Source organism: Harpia harpyja, chromosome 1, assembly GCF_026419915.1.
Source record: "Harpia harpyja isolate bHarHar1 chromosome 1, bHarHar1 primary haplotype, whole genome shotgun sequence".
NCBI lineage: Eukaryota > Metazoa > Chordata > Aves > Accipitriformes > Accipitridae > Harpia > Harpia harpyja.
This window is the reverse complement of record NC_068940.1, coordinates 3,162,067-3,175,363: the sequence shown is the minus strand read 5'-3', so window position 1 is coordinate 3,175,363 and position 13,297 is coordinate 3,162,067. Positions and strand designations below refer to the sequence as shown.

The 13,297-nt window shown below is 48.7% G+C and overlaps 1 protein-coding gene across 3 annotated transcripts in view; it reads right to left on the bottom strand.

Annotated features, from left to right (window-relative positions):
- Positions 1-6,266: 6,266 nt before the first annotated feature.
- SLC66A2 (solute carrier family 66 member 2) overlaps positions 6,267-13,297 on the bottom strand; it is a 65,493-nt gene continuing 58,462 nt past the window's right edge. For all 3 annotated transcript variants that reach the window (XM_052801302.1, XM_052801392.1, XM_052801463.1), the window contains one exon: positions 6,267-6,742. In XM_052801302.1, the coding sequence (XP_052657262.1) occupies positions 6,535-6,742 (208 nt within the window). In that variant the 3' untranslated portion in view covers positions 6,267-6,534. The remainder of the gene's footprint in view (positions 6,743-13,297) is intronic.

The window sequence follows — 13,297 nt, the reverse complement described above, 5'->3', positions numbered from 1 at the left end:
GGGGGGGGGGGGGGGGGGGCGGTTTGCCTCAGCGTATGTTGTACCACTGATAATAGCAAACTCCTGTATTAAGCCATTCCTTATAGGAATGGAGCAAGGGAAAATAAAAGGTTACACTTTATTTTAATAAAAATTAGGAGCTTTGTTGCTGAATGCTCATCTCTCATGATTCAGGTGCAGGGAAGGCGGTGGTATTTCACTGTGCTGATGTGAAGCCACGCGTGCCGGTGCTCCAGCCAGGGTCCCGTGCCACTGGCCCTCTGCGGCCCGTAGCAGCCCCGATACTGCTCCTTTGCAGCCACAGCCAGCCCCAAGCAGCGCAGCGGGGTCACCGCGCCGGGTTACACAGCTCGCAGCAGCAGGCGTGTTACGCGCACGGCTCGCTGGCGAGCGCTGCGAGAGATGGAGGCAGCAAAACCGAGCCCCCACCCCGCAGGCTGCCTCCGGCTCTCCAGACCCCCACCTGTATCGAACTACAAGCAAACCGAGCGCAGCCGTACGCGCCCACCGCCTCCGGGAGTGCGTCCGCTGCTTGTGCCGGGCGAGGAGGGCCAAGGGCTGGTGGACGGTGCTGGGGCTGACTCAGACTCCTGGCAGAGCAACACCAGCACTGGGTTGCTGTGAGTCATGAGAGATTTGGGTTGTTTTTTTTTTTTTTTTTTTTTAATCCCGATGCTGGCGTTTCTTGCATTAAGGCTTATTAAGGTTTGGCATCAGGGATACAGCTTTGCAGCCGGCTAAATGCAAACCAGCAAAGCGAGCGGCGTGTGGGGGCAAAGCGTGGCATGGTGCTGAGGGGCAGCAGTACATTTTACGGTGGCATTCGGGTGCTCAGTCTTCAGGTGGGACCCGACAGATTCACCAGGTGAACCCACAAGCTCACCTTTCGTGGTACTTTTTGGTTCATGCACACCAGGTGCTGTTCAGCGCTACATCTCTGGGGTGAATGCAGTCATCACGGCTCGTGTACACGGAGGGTGCAGAATACATCCCCTCAAGGTGCTGAGGCCCACGAATGATCAGCAGCAGTACTTACTCTTAGAAGAGCCGTGTTGGAGTAGGCATCCTTGCAGAATGAAGAGTTTCACACTGGCACTGCTAGCAAATAACCATGAATGAATGCCGCTTTTGGCCCCACAGCATGAAAACCCAGCACCGGGACAGCTAACTGCAGCTCAGCAGCTGTGCAGAAAACCAGACTGATGACACACACTGTATTATTGCTGTGCTCCATCAAGTTCCTATTGTCCTACAATAGTGAGTTCTTTATATTTTTCAAAAGGCACGTAATTAATTCCAGCACGCACAGCGTTTTAATGAAGTGACAAAACCCACTCGTTATGCCCGTTAGTCAAGGCCCAGCTTTTAATAAAGTTTCATTTTATCTATTGAGATGACAGATGAGGAAACAAATATAAACCAGGAACCTTTTAAACAAATTATTTTTGGAAGCTGTGATGCACACATTGCCAGACATAAAAGATACTCAGAGGAGAGCAAGTTTCACCCAGCATAGCTGTTGTTATGGGTGATGCTCATTACTTTTGATCAGCTGCTGGTGAAGTGTTGGTTTTATCGTGTATGGTGGTGGTTGTTTTTTTCTTTGACACAGCACACACATGATTTAAGGCCATTTATCTCTTAACTATAATAAATGCTATGCTGCTGTCTGCATGCATGCTGGTGCCAGCAGGTTGTTACACCTGTTTCTTTGAAACACAATCTAGTGCTTCATGATGGTAGAACGTTGGTTTTGCCCCAAGGAAAAAGAAAACAAACCTCCTCTCTCCTATGGCACAGAGAATCAACGCATGTGAGCAACGCCGCCTCTTCTCCACAGCCATCTCGGTGGCAGCACATGTGGACATAAAAATTCTGGCAGTTGGCAACAATAATCATCTGAAAACGGTTCGAGAGCTAAGGATGCAGTAACTGGTAAAGGGACAGTTCGAGTGAACGGCACAAAAAGTCAAACACAAGTCCTTCAGCTCATACAGCACACGTGCACAGCCGTCTCCTACCTCGTAGCAACCTCGATTAAGAAAAAGCACTAATTGCAAGAACAAGACGACACTGGTATCACGCCCTCAGCAGGAAGCTGGACAGAGGTTGCTGTCTGAGGCTGATGAGGCCAGAACAGACACGGTCTATGGCAGCCTCACAGCAGATGCTTCCCGGGGGCAAAGTATCCTTGGCTCTCACGGGTCTGGCACCTACAAGCTCCAGGCTTAGAGGAGTTCGAAGCCTTGGGGCAGAAGAGGAAAGGCGGGTGGAAGGGCTGAGGGGCAGAGAAATCCAGCGTGGTTCTGCCAGCCCATCTGAGGCTGAGCAAAGCCCCTCGGTCTCACAGCATAGCTAAGCCAGCCCCTACAAGAGCCAAACCCACATGAACTGGGACACGGAAGGGGCAGGATGGGGGTCTGAGGTCCTAAGTCCGTGTTTGCTGTCGGGACATTTCCAGATGCTGACGTCCGCTTGGGACCTGGCTGTTTTACAAGGCTGTTTACAGGGAGATCTGCCCCTGCTCCAGGGTGTGCCTCACATTTTGTTCTAGTCCTTGTCTCTTATTTACTGCTGTTGGCTCAGGTATCCAGGCAGCGTGCTTATTTATTGGCATATTGTTGACTTACAAATTAACGTCTTCTTTCAGTTACAGAAAGCCACCAGCAAAGCCACAGCTGTCCGTCAGGTCCTTGAAGCCTTCCCGGCACTCAAGCCTAAGCTAAGGGTCACAACCAAATTCAACAAACAGCATCTGTGCGCCAACTTTTGCTTTACTACCCCGTGCCAGATCTGAGCTTTGCCTTTTGTCTTGAAATGTTTTTAATTGCATCTAACTACACAGGTAGATACACGCACCCAAACATCTAACCATGAAATCTGTTGCCTCTGGAGCCACAGAGCAGAGCACTGCCTGCCCTGCGCGGCCGAGGGAGAGCTTTTCCCCAAGGACAGGGCCAGCGCTGCCCCAGCCAGCAGGACAAAGCCCTGCTGCTGCCCTGGCTGCTGCGGCATCCAGAGGTGGCTGTGAGAGCTCCCGTTTACCGAAGGGGCTTCCCTGTTGTTTCGTTTAGGGCCAGTCCCACCATTAGCTTCCCTTCCGTGACTGCCAGAGCAGCAGCCACTAACACCAGTGCTATTTGGGATAGATGGTGCAACTACGTACGGTTGAGTAATTGAGGTCCAGACTCTTCCTGGCACCGCCGCTGGCCATGAGATGACACACTCTGTTTCCTCATCTTCCGTGCAGAGGCTGCGAGAGCATGTCCCTCAGCTGTGTCCCGTCTTTGACCTCATTATGCAGTCTGCATGATACAGGGTTTTTTTAAAGCTACAGAATGATGTTAGTGATTTGTTTTTACTGTGAGCATCACAAGCATAAAAGAGTTAAGTGGTCATGAGGGTAAGCTTACCCCAGGATGTATGGAAGAGCAGGGGGCAGACATCCAGAATCCCTGTCATGCGTCATGACCTCAGGACAAATTACGCCTTGTGCTTACCCACCCATCAGGAGGAAAAAGCATGCTAATTATTCCTACGGACGATGCTCTAGACAAGACGAGTTATAGTAAGAGTAAAGAAGCACGCATCTTACATCTGAACAAAACAAGCAACACTGCAATTTATATATAACAGGTAATATTTATTTAAAAAAACATTGCAACTGACAGAGAAAATAAATGCCATGAAATGTGCCATACATTCAAAGAGATGTATTTAAAGTAATTGATTTCTTATTCTCTGAGGTGATCATTGATACAGATACTTCCTGACAATTAAAGAACAAAACCAAAGTTCTGTAACATCCTGTCCCTAAAGTACCTTGCAAGATGAAGTTCAAGAGTTCCTGGCCAAGAGTCCTACCTTGCTAAATGCCACATACAGAAGATGACTTCAGACATGGCTTCACTGGCTTCTCTTCCAGCATTTGCAGCTCTGGTGTGAATGAGACTGGTCTGCAGAGTTCGCTGGTTTGGGTACTGCCCAGGAAAGAGTCCCAAAAGGAAGAAACAACAGTTGTTTTATTCTCGGTAATACCTGTAGTTCAAAGCCAAAGAGGTGGCCAAAAGTGTGCACTCCCAGGTGAAGCTATAACATACAGAAGTATATGTCTTAAGAGCCGTTTATTTCTTATATCCCCATTTCATAGAATATTAGAAAAAGACCACCATATACAAAAATCTTATCATTACAAGTTATTAAAAAAACCCTTCCGACCACTAAAACACACAAGAAGGTGTTTGTTTGCATACAGTAGAAATACAATCCTCATTAAAGCAGCATACCGGAGAAGCCAGCTGTTAAGTAAGTTTTCAATTAAAAAAGACAAAAGCCCAGATGTTCCTGTAATACAACCAGAACATTGGAGAAAAGAGAGGAACAAAACATTCATAGTCTGCCATGCCGGGTACATCATCTTCGTAAGGTCACTTCAGGCCTAAGAGAGTATGGTATCGAACAAAGAGCATTCCGTGCCCAGCCCTCGGAAACAGCAGCTCTCCTCGGCTCCGCTTTACTCACGCAGATCCGACTGGATCTGCCGGGGCAGGAGGGACTTCCCGAGGACGCCCTTCCTTCCACCTCCTGCGGTGCCTCCACCGAAGGGCAGGACGGCTCGGCCCCAGGGCAGGACTTCTGCCCGCAGGTTTGAGCCTCAGCCCTCCGCCACCAACGTCAGCTCCAAAACCAAACGGCACGTGCAGTGGGAGCCCCGACGTCAGCAAGAGGGGCACCAGTCTGTAAAGCAGCACGGGGACAGCCCACTCTTCCCTGTCCCATGACGGACGTTCCCAACCGAGCGTCGTGCAACCACTGCTGCAGCCTGCTGACGCTTCCGCTCCAGAGGACAGTTTGCCACCCATGAAGACAGTCCAGACTCAAATCATGAGATGCCCAAATAAAACAGCGTAGGGGAAGTATCTGGTTTACACACTGAAGTTACTCAACCTCAGACTTGCTGCCATCCATAAGAAAACATAAGCTTTTGGGCTAATCTTGGAGAAAAAGTGATTCTCAAAAATCTGTCCCAGCTCTAACGCCTTGCCTGCGGTCAGACAGGATTCACCCGGCAGCAGGGAGGGAGCCTCATGAAGAAGCAAGCAGCTCAGGCATAGCTGTTGCTGGGACTAAGCGTCTTGCTCTGGCTGCCTCACACCAAGCAGGGCGGCTTCATGACGGCAACTGGCAGGAGCCCAGGGGCTCGCTCGCAGCCCCCTGCGGGTCCGCACCGCTTGCAGCTGCTAGACACGTGCCGTTCTCAGAACGGGCAGGGTGACCTACGCTGGCGAACAGCCATCGACATTTATAAATAAACTCTCCGCTCTTTCAGCTTTCTCAGTCCCTCTAAGTACAGGCTGCTGATTCTTCTAAGAGCCTAGAAGATCTTAAGCAACAGAAGAAGGAAAACGGGGACTCCTTCCTTGTTGGGTCAATGCAAGAAACGCCCCGAAACATAAACTGGTTCTTGTTTGGCATTAAACAACATGAACATGAATCTCAGCCTCAACAAAGCAAGCTGTCAGATGCTAGTCCTACTCCATAGGATACGGCTTTTTCTGTGTCTCAAACTTTTTCACTTCCCCTTCTGAGGCAATGGAAGTGGAGTTGCTTCTACCTTTGTGTCTCAATCGCCATCTAGAAATACTTGCCTGGTAATACTGGCCCCGTGAAAGACATCCTCCAGCCCAGCTCTGCCCTGAGCACAGCTGCAGGAGCAGTGGCTGTTCCCAAACGCCATCGTTTCGAAGCACGGCTACCTAATTTACCTGCACTCTCCTGTTAGCTCCTCCTTTTGGCTGCCCGCTTGACTGGCTGTGCCTGCTCTAAACGTGGCTCCAGCATTGTCCGTACTCAGACCGACCCCCTTCGTCATCTCCTGGATGTGTCCGCCTGCCACACTGATCCCGCAGCGGGGGTGAACACCTGCCAGTCACTCTTTGGCATGTTGATGCTTTACGCTGGGTACGACTGGTTCATTTCTGGCTGCTCGCCTCTTCGCAGGGCCTCCCGCCCTCACCTCCTCTGCTCACCGCACACCCTTCTTAAAGAAAAGAGAAAGCTCCTGCCTTTGCTCTTCAGTACTCCTTCCTGCATCGTGGAGATACCGAATGCTAGCATATGCCGCAAAATTCCTGCCAATATACAGACTTTATATTATATAAATAAGTAAAAGTTTCAGACAAAATATCCTATAATTTCTGTGGTGTAACATTTTTAAATAGCATTAAAACCACAAACCATCCAGCCCTTGTGATTAAATATACAAACATTTGTGAATTGATAAGGCTCATAGGTACATACGCAAAAATAAAGTGCCCCTCCCCCCACCAAGAAACAGTTCTGTACAGCTAAATCTGAAAACAGAGAAAGTTATTTAAAATAAAACCTCCCGAGCTGGAAGTGCAGCCAGATTTTCAATCCTTGTTCTCATTTCTGCTTTCAACTTGGCAACACGGGATTATTTACAAGCGGAAGAGGAGCTGCCATGGCTGACTCCGCAGCGCCGCTGACCTGCAACCTGTCCAGCTAAATGCCTCACAGGGCCTTGGTGCTGGCTGGGTGTGCAGCGTGGGACGCGGGCTTCTGAGGGTAGTAGCTGTACAAGTAAACCTGCAACAGGATAGCGATGTCCACGAAAACCTGCAGGAGTCCACAGATGGAGAACTGGAACGGGGCCTGATTCAGAATGAAGTAAACAGTCTTGAACGTGTCCCCACTGGTCCACATCAGCACCATCTTGACACTAGAAGACAGAAAAGAAAGGAAGAGTATTTATTGAGAAGAACTTGGCTTTGTGATTAGACCTGCAGTGCCAGAGGATGCCACCTATTTCAGAGAGGGTTTACACTCAAGAGTGGGTTGGGACTCCCCTCGACGAGGGCAGACAGCATGCCTAGCCAAGACGTGCAGCACTGTACTTGGAAGGGATGATCAAATTCTCTACCCCACAAACTGCAGCACTCTTATCTCAGCAATTACAGCTCCAAATGCCTGTGGCTATGAAGGTATCCAACATTTTTAAAATATCCAGCTAGGATATTTGACTCAGCGGTGCTCTGTAAACATGACTGCCACATGCTGACAGCACTGACCATAAACCAAATACAGTGCATGGAAAACAAAGGCAATTCATCTCAGCAGTTACTTCTTGTGCGTGCAATTTTGTGCTCATGCAAGGTGAAGTAACACGTAGACTGCTCTCTCATGCGTGCGCACTTTTTTAGCATCTGCTGAAAAAACACTTCTGAAAGAGACAAGGAACCATTTCTTATTGCAGAAAATGCAAAACCAAAAACCCAGAAAGATAGATTGTCCAGTAATACAGAAAGAGGAGAAACGACATGCCTGCAGCTGTTACTGGAAGGATGAACATCACTAGGGATTTTTAGCAAGGACACAGATCAAGAGCAACGCTCAGACTTCCTTTTAATAGCCATCCTTGCTTTCATCTTGCTGTACTGCAGTCCAGCTCCTGCTCCCCCACATCAGGAGAAACTCTGGAGACTAGAAGCAACTTCTTCAAATAGACCAAATTTTTTTCAGTGCCCTCAACAAAACGTGAACAACCAGATCCTGAAGGCTGTTTTCGAGCTTCATGCACTTTAACAAGAGAGCTTTTTAAGCAGCTGGATAAGCGGTAGTGGACAAAAGCTTTGTAGTTCACAGCATGAGCATTGCGCATGATTTGTCATAATTATGAGCAATTACATTTTGCCAGCGCTGACTCCAATTCATCAAATGCAGTCAGGCCCATGCGGCAGGGTAGGACTTCATTTCTCAAACATTCAGGCAGGGAGCTAGCACAATTTGTATTTTGGACACAAGTACACAATGCTATTGCAAGCCAAATGCTGCAGCCCACTCTCTCCCCATACGGGAAGGGTGGCCAAGAGCATCAGTTTATACTGCCCCATCGCACTACAGAAACACAAGCCTTTTTGTAACTCGTGTCGTGGGACTGAGAGCGTAAAACAGGTCTACAATGCCACGGACCTTCCAAAGAGAGCCTCTGTGGAAGTGCAAGCAAGGACATGGGGTTGAGTAAGCAGTCATCCCCCCCCCAAGGTCATTCGAAAAATGTAAATAAATAATCAGAGAAGGAAAACAACTGCTGGACCCACAGTGTCATTTGTGCTTGGCGCAAACAGCCTGCACCACCTGCCTTGTGCACGTTCCCAGTCACACTGAGTCACCTTACATCACGCTTACGGGAGGTTTACAGACGCAGGCGGTGGTGGGGATTGTTTGGGATTTTAATTAGGAAGGGCGATAAACTCTGAGGGTAATAAAACTGGCACCTTGCTTGCCCGCAGCCAACGATTCCTCCCCCTCTGATTTTAAGCTTATCAGTGTTTGCTGGGCAGCTGATCACATTTTAATTGTGAATCTGTCCTGGCATGGTTGGGGACCCTCACTAAAAGCACACACTAAACCTGGCAGATCAAACTAACTGCTCACTCTTGACGAAAAGGCAATTCAGAGATGCCACGAATTACCTGAATAGGAGTTCAACGTGCAAAGGGTATTTGCCACATATTCCCCACGGAGAAAGGTGGCTGGGTTTTAAAAGTGACCACACGGTTCAGTGCAGATGTGGAGGAGAAAATACACGCTGTCAGAAGACGTACAGCCTAGAAAAGAGTTTACTCCCCCAAAGAAAGAATAATCACTGGGGGAAACCTTACGGACACATGCAGTTCAGCAGCGCCGTAGGAGCCAAGCACTAGAAGAACACGGCTAGCTGTGTCACATGCAGTGCCAAGTTTGCCAAAGTAATTCTGGGTTCTGCTAGGAAGCCACCTGTGCACTCAGCCTGCAGTACTGACTGGGTAACTTGGTGCATGCTCCAATAGCCTTTGCGTGTTCCAGAACCCCGCTCTTCAGCTCGTACATCAGACACTCAAGGAATCGAGCATCGTGCCTGGGGTCTCACTAGGACATGACAATGCTCTACACGCAGGAAAATCTCAACTTGTGCTTGGCAAAAATGATTTAAAAAAACGTAATGGATAGTTTAAAGAGCTAACACCACCAGTCTGCCACTGAATCAAAAAATATACATCCTTCTCTGTCCAGCAGCTTGGACAAAACAGCAGAGAAAACCTGCAAATCACCAAGGTACTACAGAAATGCAGAATAAAAATATACAAAACACTTGATGTTCCAAAAAAACTTAGTACTGCAGCTGCACCGAGGTTCTCAGAGCCCAGGGTTAATACAAAGCAGTGACTGTGGGAGTGCTGGTTGCTTTCCAGAGGAGAGGCTGGGACTGGACAACAGGAGCATGTCCAACACAGACCTAAAAGATACATGGGGTAACTGAAAACAGCTTGGCAAGGAAACGGGGACAGTGTCATGCAAGAAGCGAGAAAAGGCAATGAAGAGCCCCAGAGGAAAGCCCAGGACACATCAGAGGAGCAAAGAGGTCGGTCAGATGAGAAGGGGGTAGGGAAAAGAGGCTGGAGCAGGACAAGGAATGACAGGAATGGAAGAGAACTGGGAACTTGGGACAGAAGTCCTTGGAAACGACCTGAATTTGGGGTGGACAGACAGAGGAATACAGCCTGGGACAAGGGCATTCAGGGTTGTATTGGCTCCTGGCAGGACCTGCGGATCTGTGGAGAGAGGAGCCCACGCTGGAGCAGGTTTTCTGGCAGGACTTGTGACCCCGCGGGGGACCCACGCTGGAGCAGTCTGTGCCTGAAGGACTGCACGCCATGGAAAGGACCCACGCTGGAGCAGTTCGTGAAGGACTGCAGCCCGTGGGAAGGACTCATGTTGGAGAAGTTCATGAAGGACTGTCTCCCATGGGAGTGACCCCACACTGGAGCAGGGGACGAGTGAGGAGTCCTCCCCCTGAGGAGGAAGGAGTGGCAGAGACAAGGTGTGATGAACTGACCCTAACCCCCATTCCTCGTCCCCCTGCACCGCTGGAGGGGAGGAGGTAGGGAAGTAGGAGTGGAGTTGAGCCTGGGAAGAAGGGAGGGGTGAGGGGAAGGTGTTCTGAGATCTGGTTTTATTTCTCATTATCCTACTCTGATTTTGATTGGCAATAAATTAAATTCCCCAAGTTGAGTCTCTTTTGCCTGTGATGGTAATTGGCGAGTGATCTCTCCCTGTCCTTATCTCGACCCACGAGCCTTTTATTTTCTCTCCCCCATCCAGCTGAGGAAGGGAGTGATAAAGCGGCTTGGTGGGCACCTGGCCTCCAGCCAGGGTCAACCCACCACAACGGTGAGGCTAGGGAATGAGCAGAAGAGGTGTGTGCTGGGCCAGGACCCCCACTTCATCACTGTAATGTCTGCAAGCATCCCTGAATGCCCCCAGCACCCTCTCCAATTATGTTCGTGTCTCCCTCCTCCAGTGCCCGCCCTAGGAAGGGGAAAAGCTACAACTGCTGTCAGCTCTCCCCCATCTCAACCAGCACCCGTTAGCGCACACAGCCTGAAAGTCTGAGCTTGCTGAGAAACCCATCGAGTGTCTGCGTGGCATCTCAGGGGGGAATAGAGCTGCCCCTGCCCCCACTACCACACAACGGGCCCATGCTTCAGGATGCTGGGAGAGGGGCTGAATGAAGTCTACACCATCAGCATGGCTTCTGCCACGTCCTAATTTCCAGACACTCACGTACAAGAGTAATGGTCCTCCCCCCTTATTTGGGCTGTGCAGTTGTCCTCGCTGCATATGCAGATGCCATTCGCAATAATGCAGTGGTGCGTGCATGACCGTGCGTGACTGATTGCATGGATACACCATCACTGCTCTCATACTTCCAGCTATCGTGTCACGTCAGGATGCCACACAGGATAGAAAAGCCAACTTTTGTCTGCAGCTTCTCAACTTCACAGACTCACTCAGGGAAGAGAGGTAATTCTTGTATTTATTCTCTCTTTTGGGGCAGAGAAGAAAAAAAACAACCTATCTTGGGCAGACAGCTGCCTCTTACCTGCCCCAGAGGAGAAAAGAGCAGTGTCTGTGCAGAAAGGGAGGGTTTTATTGCCCAAAAGAAATGGGAGTTTTCAGTTAGTTGTGGGGAAAGAAGAGGAAAAAGGGGAGAGCACACCCGAGCCCTTCTTCCACTGCTCTGCTGTAACCTCCATTTGCTGAAGGAAGCTCCAGTCCCTTCCTGCAAGACGTGTAAGGCTCGTTTTTAACAAGCTACCAAAACACCGAACGGGGCAACCCTCTAGTCTCAGCTTTCTTCCCCTGCAGGACTCAGCAAGCCACGTGTCAAAAAAACCTGTGGGATCACAGCAACAGCATGAGTCTCCCGGAGAGCCACTTGACACAGCAGCAGCTCCAATGCAGGCTGCCAACGGAGGCGAACAAGCCCTCTGCATGGCTCTGCTCCTTCGCAATGCCAGGTACGTGCCACCAGCTGGCAGATCGCAGCCCGTTGGCGTACATCTGGCCCTTGGCTTCACGGTGCAAGAGAAAATGCTGCGCTGTTAACATAGATGAGGCTTTGCTGCAAGATGCAGTCAGGGCCCACCGTCAATGCTGCCCGAGACTGGACAGCACAGCACAAGGAAGCTCCGTGCAGCAAAAATTTCCCAACCTGTCTCACAAAGACCAACTTCACGCTGTACCTTCCTGACATCTGCAAAGCCACGTGAGCGAAGCTGTTCTGCACAGCACTGGCTACACAGCAAAGCAGGATTTAGGAGTAAATAAACTGAGATCTTTCCTGAAATAGCCCAAAGCTAAGGTGGGGAGATGTGGAAAGCAGGAAATGCTCACCTTGTTGATACGGACGACGATACGATCTAGTAGGACAGCACAACTGCTCTTAGCACAAATGAGTGAGTGGGTTAGGGGTGAGCAGTGCCACAGAGCAATTTGGGGAGGCAGAAATAAACAAACAGCAGCATTTGGTTGTGTGACAACAGAGATGCCAACTGGAGGGGCAGGAGGCAGGAATTGCGCTGAAATAGCTGGTATTGCCAGAGGCTGAAGCAGACTTGTGGTAAAAATAGCACTCCCAGTAATGTAAATCAGTACTGCAGTATCCAATGACAACAAACCTCCTAAAAGCAAGCACCTTCCTTACAGTTGAGCTCGTTACAAGGAGTTGCTAATGTAGTAACAGTTGGTGTCAAGTCTGTGTAAACTGCAATTGACCACAAAGAGAAAAAGCTGGTATTTTTCAACTGCTCTTAAAATCTGAAAGAGCACTTATTTATTCTGCCATTGGAATTAATTCTCAGAAAGACACCATCACTTCTTGATTAGACACTAGACTAGGGGTGGGTTGCTAAATGCTATTTTTTAATACGGTAATATAAAAATGCCCTACAGTGCTGCTGTTCTCTACCACTGATAGTAGATTTCATGAAGACACTGTACCAATCTTCATTTGCTAAATAAATAAATGGCATGCTGGAGAAAACAGCATTCACTTTTCTTAAGGAACAACTTGCTTCATTCAGGTTCCTTGTATATTGTGTATTAATTCTGAAGTGACAGCAACTAGAGGTAAAAAACACCTATTAGTACACCATATCTGCAGTCAGGCAACAAACCGTAACTTTTACAGAATACTCCTGAAATTATTCAGATGTAGGAAGAACTTGTAAAGTGCATTCAAAAGAAAAAAAAAAAAAAACAAACCCAAAACTTTCTGTTGCTTCTCTTTGAGGAACTGTACTAGAGACTAAGTAATTTACAGAACAATGAGATTAGCCAGATATTTAGGCTCAACCCCCCCTTATCCAGGACTAACGCTCCTCAGAACAAAGCTTTTCAGCATCTTCACTCCTTCTGCTCAGAACCTGGCTGTGACAGTCTCAAGTCTCTGATTTTCCACTGGAGTCTTTGCACACTCTGCTCAACATTAGTCATGTCTTGGTCATTATACCTTTCTTCTTTTTTCATCTGAAAGAGCAAAAACTACCAAAAAGAAGATCTTGTAAAAAAAATACGAGATGTGAAGCCCCCTCTACCTCCTTCCTGGTACACCAGTCTGTCTTAAGACTAGTTGCAACCATCCATCAAAATAACTTACAAGCAGCAGCACGTTAGCAGAGCTGCAGAGCAGCAGTCTGCAGAACACGGGCTGGTACTTAGTATAAAACCTACACAAGAAGAAAGACACGACAGTACTCGCTTCCCGTTTGCACTGTAGATTTTCTCACATCGATGTTATGACTCTGCATGTTTGTAGCTTAACACACAAACCCAAAAATACCCTCCAAGCTGGAAGACACAAAGAGAATCAGACGTTAGACAGTGACTTCCGTTGAGAAATTCTGTAGTGGTTTGACCAGACATTTCAGCACAAATAGCAACAGGAGGTACG